Source organism: Gymnoscopelus microlampas (genome assembly GCF_963454915.1).
Source record: "Gymnoscopelus microlampas genome assembly, chromosome: 9".
In the NCBI taxonomy this organism is placed as follows: domain Eukaryota; kingdom Metazoa; phylum Chordata; class Actinopteri; order Myctophiformes; family Myctophidae; genus Gymnoscopelus; species Gymnoscopelus microlampas.
Genome location: NC_139946.1, coordinates 13,159,230 through 13,172,104, shown reverse-complemented (window position 1 = coordinate 13,172,104; position 12,875 = coordinate 13,159,230). Strand labels below are relative to the sequence as shown.

Below are 12,875 nucleotides of genomic sequence, written 5' to 3'. Positions count from 1 at the left end.
ACATGGTATTTCCATGATATTCCATTTTAATTGGTAAGCACTTGGTTTGTATTTAGAACTGAGTTTGACATTTGGTCAAATACTGTAAACCAGGGAGTCACAAACGTCACCCAACTGTTCGTGTGGGCTCAGCTGTAATGTAATCAGTTAACACTTCTTTTAGAGTTCCTGGCCATTGTACTACACTAGAGAGTAAGAGGTGAGAGTCACAACAATCGTTCTGATAAACCTTGTGTTCCTTGGTTCAGAGGCGTCTACACCCTCTGTCTTGTCTTGATCATCAGGGCAAGTCTTTTGTCTTTTTTTGCACTAATCAGAATGCCCATTGTTCCTTCCTGGGCATCAGCCACAGACAGTAAATGTGTAGTGATGGTTATGTAGAAGCCAGGTCAAGAAGACTTGAGTAAACAGTTAAAATATATACACTTTGATTATTCTTCTTTCTTAAGTCTGTGTGGTTAAAATGATTAAAGTCTTGATAAGTATGACTTGTGTTGTTAACAAAGAGAAACGTCATTTAAGGAACGGTTGACTCATTGTATTTCTAACTGCTGTTTACAATCAGGAATGTATAATGTGTGTGGGCTTATTCTAAAGCTTGAGAGATGTTAAACAAGAATTATCAAACAGGTTATATTTTGAAATACTGTGTCTAAGTGTGTCTAAGTTAATGTGTTTTACCAGGATGTTTCGGGATGGCTTGGCTACGACCCTACAGCAATCTGTTTGTGTGTGTGTGTGATTGGCCATTGGATTAGGGGCTGGGCTTAAAACTACCTGACCCCTCCCTTGTTGGCAGGAGGTAAACAGTGTATAAAATAATGTGCTTTCTATGTGAATGTGTGCGTTGCTAATCCGGCCATCAGGCAACCGCCATGGGTCGGGCTGAATAAAAATATGCCCTGACTTCTGAAACATTGACTGGAACCTTTCTCCTTGAACCTCTCCCAGGAAACTAAGTATAGCCGCTCTAGACCATAAAATATACTTCAGTCGTTTACCTAAATATCCCAATGACCTCTCCTGAGATGTGGACAAGGACACTTGTTGCCTACACCAGTGGTTCTCAAACATTTTCATGTCAGCCCCCCCCCCCCCCAATAATATGTAGGCTATTTGGTAGCAGACCCCCCCATCTGAAAATATTTTGTGCCAGCTGAGCTGGCCTGGGACCCCATACAAGATTTGTGTTGTTGAGATGTTTCAAAAATAGGCTATTCACATTTTTTGAAAAATCTGCAAGCTCACAAGCTCATCAAGCGTTGTGATCTTGTATAGACTATTTTCAAATAGACATGTAGTCTACAGTATATATAGGGTTAAATAGGTTAAACTGATTTTATGCTATATTATCACATTTTGGACATGGACCCCACACTCTCAGGGCATTTGAACACTAGTGTACAAATGACTATAGGGCCTAATACACATGTGTGCACTCTCAGAGTTACAGACTCTAAAGGGTCCATAGGCTCTATTCACAGCAGCCATATTATTGAAGACATTCACAGGTGTTACGAATGATGCTAATGAAATTTTGATTTGAGAGTGTACAAATGATTGTACACTCTCAGAGTTATGGGGGTCGTGGAAACCACTGTGCTAGACTAAATGGAACAGAGCCTTCATTATTATCATTGGTAACACCTGTGAAGGAAGTGATAATATCATGGCTGCTGTGCATAGAGCCAATTTTTTTTTTATTTTATCAATCTCAACTATTAGTCATTCAGCTGGGGACCCCCTGGAACCACCTCAAGGACTCCTGGGGGGTCCCCGGACCATACATTTAGAACCACGGCTTGGTGGGCCAGTGGCAGTCAATACCGGTAGAATGTCTTACAGAATAAAGTTTTTCATAATTCACATTAGTTAGGATGACCTACAGACTGATTTTAAATAAGCAAACAATAAAACGCAGGAAGTTGATTAAGCATGAATCTATCCCAAGGACGGACGGATGCTTTTGTTTTGCTAATCATTGCAAATGTATTGAAAGCTATTATAGTACGATGAATTTTATTTTGAAAATCCACCGGAATCGTTGGCTCCCGGGTGGGAGGGGCCAGACCGGCATACAGTCAGCGTTGCCATGTCCGCTTATTATAAGCGACTTTTTTTTCTTCTGTAAAGTCGGTAGTTTGCGAGTTGCGTTTTTTTGGACTTGTTTCTAAAGTGTACTTGCTTATTTAGGCTTGCTTCCAAATGTTTTAATTATTATTTAAACCAGTGGTTCTCAAATACTTTTCATGAAAGTGTTTTGTGCCAGGGAGCATTTTGTGTTTCTTTTTGAATGTTTAAAAAAAAAAAATCCAAATATTCCACATTTTATTGCAAGAGATTTTGAAAATAGCAGATGTACAAGTTTGAAGCTTGTAATTTTGCTTTTTTCAAATAGCCGATGTTTAAAGTCCTCATGTGGCATAAGTTGCTTCTTTTGGGCTTGTTTTCCTAGACGTTGCTTATTTATGTCACAAAACATGGCAACACTGCCGTTACAGTGATAAAGCATTAAATGCTCTCACCATCATCACAACAATGTCAGTATCGTAAACAAAGTTCACCGTTGAAGCTCAATGATAGTATTCACAAACACCACTATGGTATGTATGTAGTAGTCTGTCTGACCTCATAGTTTACCTTATCTACTGTTTTAAGGCACCCGGCTATTAACATGTGCTAAGCTAAGCATGTGGCTAACTTGTTCATGTAAACTATAAAGAGGACTTTGTCTGTGGTTCTTATAAAATATGTGTTTTATTTCGCTGAATCCGGATTACAATGAATTGCCTCGTAACGTTGTAGGATTTTAGTGACCCTCTTATAACGTGTTATTACTTTTTGAGATTCTCTTTGTGTATGATGTTACTCATACAAAGTAATAGTCAGTCACTTGCTGTGAATGGCCACAGCAGCAGAATATTGATACAGTACTCAAATGTTGTGCTTAAGTAAAAGTATCAATACTGCAATTAGTAAAAGTACCAAAGTATTGCCATCAAAATATACTTAAATTACCAAAAGTAAAAGTACTCATTATGCAGAATATCCCATTTCACAATTTCTCAAGTAATGCAATCCATACAAATCTTTTGAAATGAGCTGAAATGTATAGGGCTGAGGTTAGGTATGTTTTCTAATAATCAAAATCTACAAAGTAACTAAAGTTTTCAAATAATTGTAGTGGAGTAAAAGTATAACATTTGCCTCTGGGATGTAGGCGGAGTAGAAGTATTGAAAGTATTGAAAATGGAAAATACTCAAGTAAAGTAAAAATGTTAAGGTTATACATCATTACATGGTCCTAAGCAGCTCTTCATTGTTATCATCTTCGTCTCATCAGGTACCTACAGACTCTAAAGCCTTGATCCAGAGGTTTTATGCCCTGCAAGCTGAGCGTGTTGAAACCTACAGGCTCTTTGAGGAGTAAGTGACCAAAAGCTGAACATTATAAACTCAGATGATTCTCATGTTATCATTTACTGCAGGGGTCTTCAACAGGGGCTCCGGGACCCCTAGGGGGTCCTCAGAGTTACTACAGGGGGTCCGCCAAATCTTTGTGTGATATGATTTCTTTTTAGCATCCCTTTTCTGAAGGGAACAAAATAGCCGATCTACAAGCTCACAACGCCTCGCAGCGCGAGGCGTTGCGAGATTGTAGATCTGCTATTTTTGGCAAAAAGATATAGGTGTAAAAGGAAAAAAGCAGACCAAGTAAAAAAAAAAAGTTGAATCTGAAACACAATTTTATACAATATAGAGGGGGTCCCTGCTTCACATCTCTCTCAGTTTGGGGGTCCTTGGCCTGAAAACGTTGAAGACCCCTGATTTACTGCATGCAACTAATTGTATTCTGGATTTAGTGGACAGTGTTCCGTTCCAATTCACATAATCGTTGCTGTCGGGCAGAAACCTCTTATCTCCATATTTTAAGTTTTTGTGTTTTTTTGTTTGTTTGTAAATTCATGCCCAACTTGATCATACTCTACAGGGTCACACAAAAGCATCCAAAATAGCAAATCTTATCGATCTGCTACTTTTGCAATTTTTGAATATGAATCCTGAGAAGTAACCGTTTCAGGTTTCCACCTCACTTTACAGATGATTTATTTTGGGGGAAAGAATTAAAATAATATAGAAAATCTACAAGCTCACAGTGTAGAGCCTTTTTAGATTGGCCAGTATTTTCTGTATTTTTGCGTGACACCCTACCCTACAACATAGCATAAAGTATGGTGTACTTGGTTTATCAGACTAATTTATTCACTTGATTATGAAAAAAAGCAATATAAATTCTTTCACGTCTATTTGTTGATATATATTTAAAAGATAAAAACTGTATTTCGATAAAAAAAAAGAAGGAATTGATAGAATAATCGCTAATAAAACAATCGCTAGTTGCAGCCCTACGTTTAGCTTTTTTAATAACTCTTGTCGTTTCTGTCGTTAAATTGCTCTTTTCCATCCCAAGCGTATCGGGTGAAAAGGATGATGAGTGCGTTCTTATTTTGGACACATAATCCTTTTGCCTTTGATGGTGTGCGGATTCTCTTTTCCAATATTTCCCAGAAAATGATAACTGGTGTTTCTACGGCTGGTCTGTTGTCGTTAATGTGACGACTTTTAACTTTCTTCCAGAGGACATGAGGCCTACTTGAGGACGGGCCCCCACTATGACTTTGACCACTACAGACAGCTGGTCCACGAGATAACGCAGGCCTTCTGTGGCATCTCCAAAGAAGTGCTGGAGATCAAAGACAAACTGCACCAGGACTTTGACAGGCCAGACCTCTCCGAGCACATTGACAAACTGCAGAGCAAAGAGAAGCAGAAGCTTGAGCTGGTAGGGAGAACATTGATATTGACTGTTTTTTTGTGTTTTTGTTTGGTTTTCACTTATGCGCCGTGTTCACAGACATTACGATCAATCAATATGATAACAGCTTTCACATTTGGTACAGGAAATGCCCAGCGTCTGTTTCTCAACGCGCGTGTAGGGGCCCAAAAGTGGGACAGGGTTGCAAGTAAAGAACCACGGAATCTGTGTGTGTGTCTTAGGGCTGGTAACTTTCCTCAGAAATGATATTCAAATATTGGTCTTAAAAATTAGCAAATGTTCGAATATATTCGAATATTATTATTATTATTATTATTAAAAATAATATATATATATTTTTTTAAATGTTTATTTATAAGGGGCAATACAAAAAACAATGTATCAAGTGCTCGGATCCAATAATACATTGTTTTTTGTATTGTTCCTGTCAAATAAACATGAAAAAATAAATCATATTCGAATATACATAACTCGAAGACCGTTTGGCCAGTCGTCTTCAAACTTTGTGTGTGTATCACAGAGGAACCAAAGAGTGTGTTATGCTGATCGGGAAGTTGGTCATATCAGTGCTTGCCCAGAACCCCAAATCCAAGTACCGTATCTCTGTGTCTGTCTGTCTGTCTGTCTGTCTCTCTGTGTTTGTCCCCTTTATGCTCATATATGGAGATCTCTGTATCTGTCTGTCTGTGTCCCTTTTATGCCATACATGGAGATCCCTGATGTCATCAATGTGACATCATAGTATTGACATCATAGACTGAGTTCTAAGTGCTACGATAACGGGCATCGTTCTCTATGGGCGTCGTTCGCCAATGGACATCAACCTAGTCATTTGAATAGAGAAATGTTATGTTATTTAATGTACTGGACCTTTCTTCAGTCAGTGCAAAATGCACAGTATGTCCCTGTGTGAAAATGGTCGGCCATCCCACCCATGACCGAAAAGTGCATTATAAAACAAAGTGCCAGACGCCAGAGGATTTTAAAGGAAAAGGCCAGTGTAGTTTTTTGTATTTTTGTTATTGTCAACATAGCCTATAAAAAAACGGTTAAAACAAGTCACAGTTTGCTCCGCATAATATATCATTGTAATTAAAGGACAACTTAGTTTTTTTTACAACAAGGGTTATTTTATTAGTTTGTAATGATAATAATGAAAAGATGAGTGTTAAAAAAATGTATTGCTTTCTATTGTTTTTTAATGATTTAGTGATTTTTAACTATTTAGTGATTTTTAACTGGGGGGCGGGGGCATTCGATCCATTGGTAAATAGTCATGAACGCAGCCTCCGATTTCCATGAAACTTTGTACGCACATCCCCACTAGGCCAAGGAAGAAATTCCACATTTTGGCCTATAATAGGCCTATAAATAGGCCAAAACGTGAATCTGCCTGTTACAGTGCCACCATGAGTCTGATTTGAAAAATGTAGGGTGGCATTTCTTCCTTGGCCCAGCGGGGATGTGCGTACAAAGTTACACGGAAATCGGAGGCTGCGTTCATGACTAATTACCAATGGATCAAATGCCCCCCCCCCCCCCCCCCTCCCAGTTAAAAATCACTAAAACATTAAAAAACAAAGTTGTCCTTTAACACGAACAATTTACTTCCACCTTCCAACAACTTTATATGGTGACAGTGAGTAATATTACTGACTGTAATATGAACTGAACCGTATCTGTAGTATCCTAACATACGTATTTGTGGCATTTTTATGCTTTATTTCTCAGATAGTGTAGAGAGAAGGAAACCGAGACATGTGAAGGGCAGAGACATGTGAGACACATTTGGAGTCTGATTGGAAAGGCTCCATGCACTCACAAGGAGCATATGGTCTGTGTGCACCAATAGACAGAGCCACTAGCCTAAGCACTCATCCTTATCGTTTAAGAACCACTGTCTCACATGAGATAGCCATTGGTGAAACATTCCTATAGGGCATAGGCTATGTTGAAGAGCAGTGAATCTGCTACCAGCTCAGACACCTGTCCTGTTTTTACTGTTGACATGGGTTGTAAATACAACCAATAAATCTCATGCATTCTTGCTGACTACTAGATACAGCCTGGCGGTGGATGTCCACCAAATGATGTTTAACCATTTAAACCCTATATACTTTGTCGACCAGAGCCCCACCCCCTTTTTGTCTCTGTATGAATCTCTTTACAGAAAATAGACAATCTACAGCAGTGGTTCTCAAACTTTTTCATGTCAAGGACCCCCAAAATTATATGTATTTGGCCACGGACCCCCATCTCAAATATTTTGCTCCAGGGACCCCCAGAGGCACAGATTTGAGTTGCAAATGTTCGCTTTAAGAAATATATATTCCAAAATGACCACAAATTTTCACGATTTTTTTCAAAAATAGCAGATCTACAAGCTCATAGTGCAGCACTCGGTGCCGCGCTATGAGCTTGTATATCTGCTATTCTTGGATAGCCAAAGTATAACACCTTAACATTATTGTGATACTATATTAACACATTTTGCTGGGGACCCCCTGGAACCCCCCCAAGGACCCCTGGGGGTCCCCGGACCCCACTTTGAGAACCAATCATCTACAGGCTAGATAAAGCTTTTCCCCTGTGGTGCTAAACCCAATCCAAAGGCCCAAAAAAAGCTCAAAATATATTGAACCTGACATGGCATGATATACTTTTTGTTTGTGTTTTGTATTATGCAGCCTTTATTATTTTTTTACCGTAAAATGTGAACAAGATTCCCTCTCTTAGAATCCTCCTCAGTGGGTTGTGTGTAGGCTGTCAATAAATGCTTCCCAGATATACAGAACACATGTGTGGGACAACACGAGTTAAGAAATACACTCACACAAGAGCCTTTCCAAATGATTTATAGCCATTTTATTCAAAACCCTTTGTATTCTTTCCATTAGTTTTTTTTATCTTTACTTCAACAGTAATCAACTTTGCCCTGAGTCAGGACATCAGCCAATATTATGTCATTCTATTCAGCAAACATTTTTGTCGTTCAACAGTAAAAAAAAAAAAAGATTACAAATCAAAGACGGCTACGCAAGCTGCGTGACCACACTATGATACATTCAGCCATGTTTGCCCAACACTGGGAACTGCGTTTGCCAGATGGTTGATCATTGAAGAGAAGGACCAGGAGCCAGTTGCACCACCTCACACTAAGTTCAACCTTAGCCTAGTTATGGCTTAAATGGCTTTTAAAAAGCCATTTAAGCCATTTAGCCGGGAAAGTATCGGTGTCATTTTTAGATTTATTTTGGCTATTTATTTTTTTGAACATTTGTGCAAATCTTTAAATATAAAATATGTATATCAATTAAAGATTTGCACACATTTTCAAGTTTTTTCAAAAAAATAGCCAAAGAAATCTGAAACGACAGAGACGTGTCCCCGGGTTGAATGGGTTAAGCTATGTAAGTTTGAACTTAGAGTGAGGTGGTGCAACTGGCCCTCTGGAGTGCATATCTGTGCTTACCATCGATGTCCAGCTACTGGATGCCCTGTCAGAAAAGGATCAAGAAGTTCACTCTCCGTACATCAAACCGATGCTGTTTAAATGGTGTCGGGACAGACATGGCACATGAGAAAACCTACAACCCTGCATGCCAAGACAGAACTCTTCACTGGCATCAGTCAACAGCCAGCAATGGAGAAATACTTGCAAGCTCTTCCAGTTCTGACAGCACTGGAAGACCTGGATATGGATGACACCAAACACTGAAGACTCCCAAGAGCCAAGGAACAAAGTGTAAGGAAAATAATAACACATGTCATCAACAAGCAGATGTTCAAATCCACTCACATGCGAAGAACAGAAAGTGATTAACTTTTCAACAGGCCACAAATCTGCATCTGCAGAGTGTATTTCTTAACTTGGTGTTCACACATGTGTTCTGTGTATCTGGGGAGCATTTATTGACAGCCTACACAACGTGCAAACAGAACGTATAGCATGCCCATCCCATGTCAGGTTCCAAACCCATTTTCTTGAGCTTTTGGTCCTGTGGATCGCCGACTATTAACTTCAAAAAGCAGGCAGAGATGATAATAATAACAATACATTTTATTTGTAACACACTTTATTTTTGAAACAAATCTCAAAGTGCTACAGTACATGTTAAAAGCAAAAACAATATATATAATAATAAAACAGTGAAATGAATAAAATTCAGATCAAAGGTCTAAGGTCTAGAAGGAGATAGAAGAACCTTCATTACACATGGGTTTATTTGTCCACGTCAAGGTGAATAAACACCACTTTTTAGAGTGAGGGTTACCCTACATCTTTTGTGTGTTTAGCGATTCTACAAATTCTTGTTCATTTCATTGTGGAGTTATTGTTCACACCAATGTTAATCTGGTCTGGTATACTTACTCAAGTCAACCACAAGGAGGCAGAATTCATGTAGAAAACACACAAAAAAAAAGTGTATTCCTGTGTTGGAATTTTGTGGTAGATTTGTCAGTGGAATGTTGAGAGTACTCCAGATAATAATGTAGAGTTCAAGGTCATTCTAATATATTTTATTTATAGGCCACTAGAATACCAAGAGTGTATTAACAGAGTACATTTGTTTTGTTTTATTGTGCAACTCAGGGTATCATTTTACCAAAAGGTATCAGATCCTCTCATAATATTATGGGAATTAACGCTGTGATGCTTTTACAAGTAACGCCATGTCAAGTCAGCCATTTGTGAACAGCGGCATCTATTACGCCCTCTCTTCATGGTCAGCCTGTTTGAGTCAGACGGGTGCTAAAATGTTATGACTCTGGCTCCACACAGACCGCATGTCCTATGAGCGAGACTATCATGCCTGAGAGCATTCTCCTCTCACTCTTAAAACCAGATTTATACTTCGTTTTTATACTTCGTGCTGGCTTCGCGCGCGGAAAATAGCCGCTCTCTAACGTGCTCACAAACGCGTAGGGTCGCAACACGTTGTGAGATCATTTTATCCTTGACGCACAAAAAAGGCTTGGCATATGCATCCTTTCTTAACAATAACAATAAAAAGAAATACATTTCTGGCAAATTTCCGGCCAGCATTGCAATGTAACCCGGCGTAATTCATCCCGGCGTCATCTTTCTCTTAAGCCCAACAACATACTACATTGATGAATGGTTTGCATATGTCTGATGTGACGGGGCCTCGTCCACAGACAGCCAAGCTGCAGCTGGCCAGGCAGAGGGCCCAGGATCACCCAGAAGACGAAGGCTGTCAGGAGAAGATTCAAGAGATCAAGCACGAGTAAGAGCAGCTTTTTACAGCTCCTTCCTTTTTACTACTTTAGCTCCCCGTTGACCCCTGCCTACACTGTCTCTGTCAATGTGATGCTGCATGCCATGGTGCCTGCTGGCATGTATAGGAAAACATTTGAAACATGTGCGTGTTACACTTAGCATTACACCCAACATTCAGCTTCTTTACCTAAAATCAGTGTTGATTTTGACAGCAAATTTTGATTGAGCTTTAGTCATAGTCTTTTGAGTAAAATTCCATTTAGTTTTAGTCATATTTTAGTCGTCTGAAATGTTTTAGTTTTTGACTAGTTTTAGTCGACTAAATATCATAAGATTATTAGTCGACTAAAATGGCCGTGATGGCGTCGTAATGACTGATTTTACACTTGGTTGTGTGCTGAAGATAGCAGATCTATAAGCTACACAATGCGTCGTGAGCTTGTAGATCTGCTATTTTCAGAGCGCAACACTCGAGCCAAACCAAACGTAAAATGACTTGTCTTTTAGTTCTACTGGATCTCTTCTCCGCTAGTCTCTCTCTAACATTTTAGTCTAGTTTTTATTTGTTGACAAAATTGACAATATATTTAGTCTTAGTTGAAGTCATCATAGCTTAGTTTTTATTAGAAAATCTTTCGTCATAGTTTTAGTCAACAAAATCAACACTGCCTAAAATGCTGTGTTAATTTAACTTTTTTTTTTTACGTTCTCAGAGCTGCAATCCAGAAATATTTTATTGAATAGTCCACAGGACTTTTTGTGTTGTCCTCTTAGCCTTAAAGGGATAGTTCACTTTTTGACTTTTTTTTCCTGTCGATTAGTCACCCCATGGAGACTTGAATCCATGGATATGCTTTAGTTTTTGTCGCATTCCTAAGCCAATCATTTGATGACCGGCAGCGGTTCTGATAGGAGACACAAAGGAGTCTCCTTTGTGTCTCCTACCGGTCCGCTAGTAAAAGTACATTATTTGGATCTGAGATGTAGTGGAGTAGAAGTAAAAGTATTGGAAATTGGAAATACTCAAGTAAAGTACAAATACCTCAAAATTTTACTTAAGTAAATGTACTTTCCACCACTGGTGGTAACACTAGTGGTATTGCCTGGAGCTCAAAGCACCAATATCTCCCCCCATGCCCAAGCGGGCGTTCCGTCTTATAGCTCGACTGGTAGAACTTTTGTCTGCCGCATGGGAGAGACCCAGCTGGGTTCAAATCCCGGAAAGGGAAATAAATCCTATGGATTACAGATTTAACACCGAGGACTTTACTGTGCAGCTTGGGTTTTTCTGCACGAAACAAGAGCGCCTTGTTTTAGGAAGCTCTCTGAGAATGTCCTGGCTTCCTTAGAGAAAGAATTGCACCATAAATTGCACCACAGAGAGTTGATATGGTGTTTTTACACGACTTGGTAAGGCAGTTCCACAACCCCATCTTTCCATTATGTCATCTCTGTCGGGTGGAAACCTGGAAATGTCCAAAACACTTCAGGATTCAAATTCAAAAATAGCAAAAGCAACAGATATACAAGCTAAAAAAAAACGAGCTTGTATATCTGCTACTTTTGATACTTTTGTGTGACACAAAAAGTTAGAAAATATAGAGATATGAGGTTTCTGCCCGACAACAACGATATGTTTTTTGGGGGGTTGGTTTTGAAACAAACACTCTGTTTACTCTTCGGTCTCAGATGCATATTTACAGAACAGTGTGTTCTAAATCATTGATTCTCAAGGGGTCTCTCCCAGGGGTCCTTGAGGGGGGGTTCCAGGGGGTCCCCAGCAACATGTGTGAATATAGCATCACAATCATTTTAACCACTTTAACCTTTTATACTTTGGCTATTCAAAAATAGCAGATATACGAGCTCATAGCGCGGCACCGAGTGCCGCGCTATGAGCTGGTATATCTGCTATTTTTTTAAAACCGTGAGCATTTTTGCAAACCTTTGAATATATATATATATTTTACATTTGTAACTCAAATCTTTGCTTCTGCGGGGTTCCTGGAACAAATATTTTGAGATGGGGGGTCCGTGGCCAAATACATGTCATTTTGGGGGTCCTTGACATAAAAAAGTTTGAGAACCTCTGTTCTAAATAACTCAACTTTACTCCTCTCTTCTGTTGTCTGTCTACCCCCCGCTCCCCCCCTCTCTCTCTCTCTCTCTCTCTCCCCCCCCACCCTCTCTCTCTCTCTAGCGTCATAAAGAACAAGGAGTCTCTGAGTGAGATCATGCAGGACTTTAAGTACGACTCTGAGGAGTGTGATTGACAAGGCGATTCCTGTGAGGGCCCTTTGGCCGGCGGCTCCTTTCGGACCACCAGGCACAGGGATTGATCGATCGGCCGGCACTGATTGATCGACTGCTGAGGACAGCTCCCACCTTGGACTCATCGGTTGCACTTATCGATCCCTGCCTGCCTGTGCCTGGCCTGGCCCCGCCTCTCTTTCTCAATACCGCAGTCTCAAACCACAACCCAGGGAGGAGGAGGGCATCTCGGATGCAAGCCGCGTGCATTCATGGCATGCAGAGAGCGTGGCTCAGCGAAAAAAACGTTATGTTTCTGGTGTTGTGGTGTTTGTAAATATTATGAAATATGACATAAAATGTAAAAGAATTCTCTGAGTTCAAGCAGATTTTTATATGTCTGATAATTGTTTTTTTGAAACAATAAAAAAAACTTTCCAAGACAAATCATGTTCATTCACTGTTCTATTATACACACAATCATTACGTATGTTTCTGAACCATAATTAAAAATAGAATATAACATCATCAAGTCAGGTTTATTAA

The 12,875-nt window shown here is 39.6% G+C and overlaps 1 protein-coding gene across 1 annotated transcript; it reads left to right on the top strand.

The window, feature by feature from the left end:
* The first annotated feature begins 2,475 nt into the window (after positions 1 to 2,475).
* Positions 2,476 to 12,764, top strand: rex1bd (required for excision 1-B domain containing). Its single transcript, XM_084067473.1, has 5 exons — positions 2,476 to 2,603; positions 3,344 to 3,426; positions 4,639 to 4,843; positions 9,998 to 10,086; positions 12,280 to 12,764. The coding sequence occupies exons 1-5, from the start codon at positions 2,577 to 2,579 to the stop codon at positions 12,350 to 12,352; spliced, it is 477 nt and encodes a 158-aa protein (XP_083923599.1). The 5' UTR covers positions 2,476 to 2,576; the 3' UTR covers positions 12,353 to 12,764.
* The last annotated feature ends 111 nt before the right edge of the window (positions 12,765 to 12,875 follow it).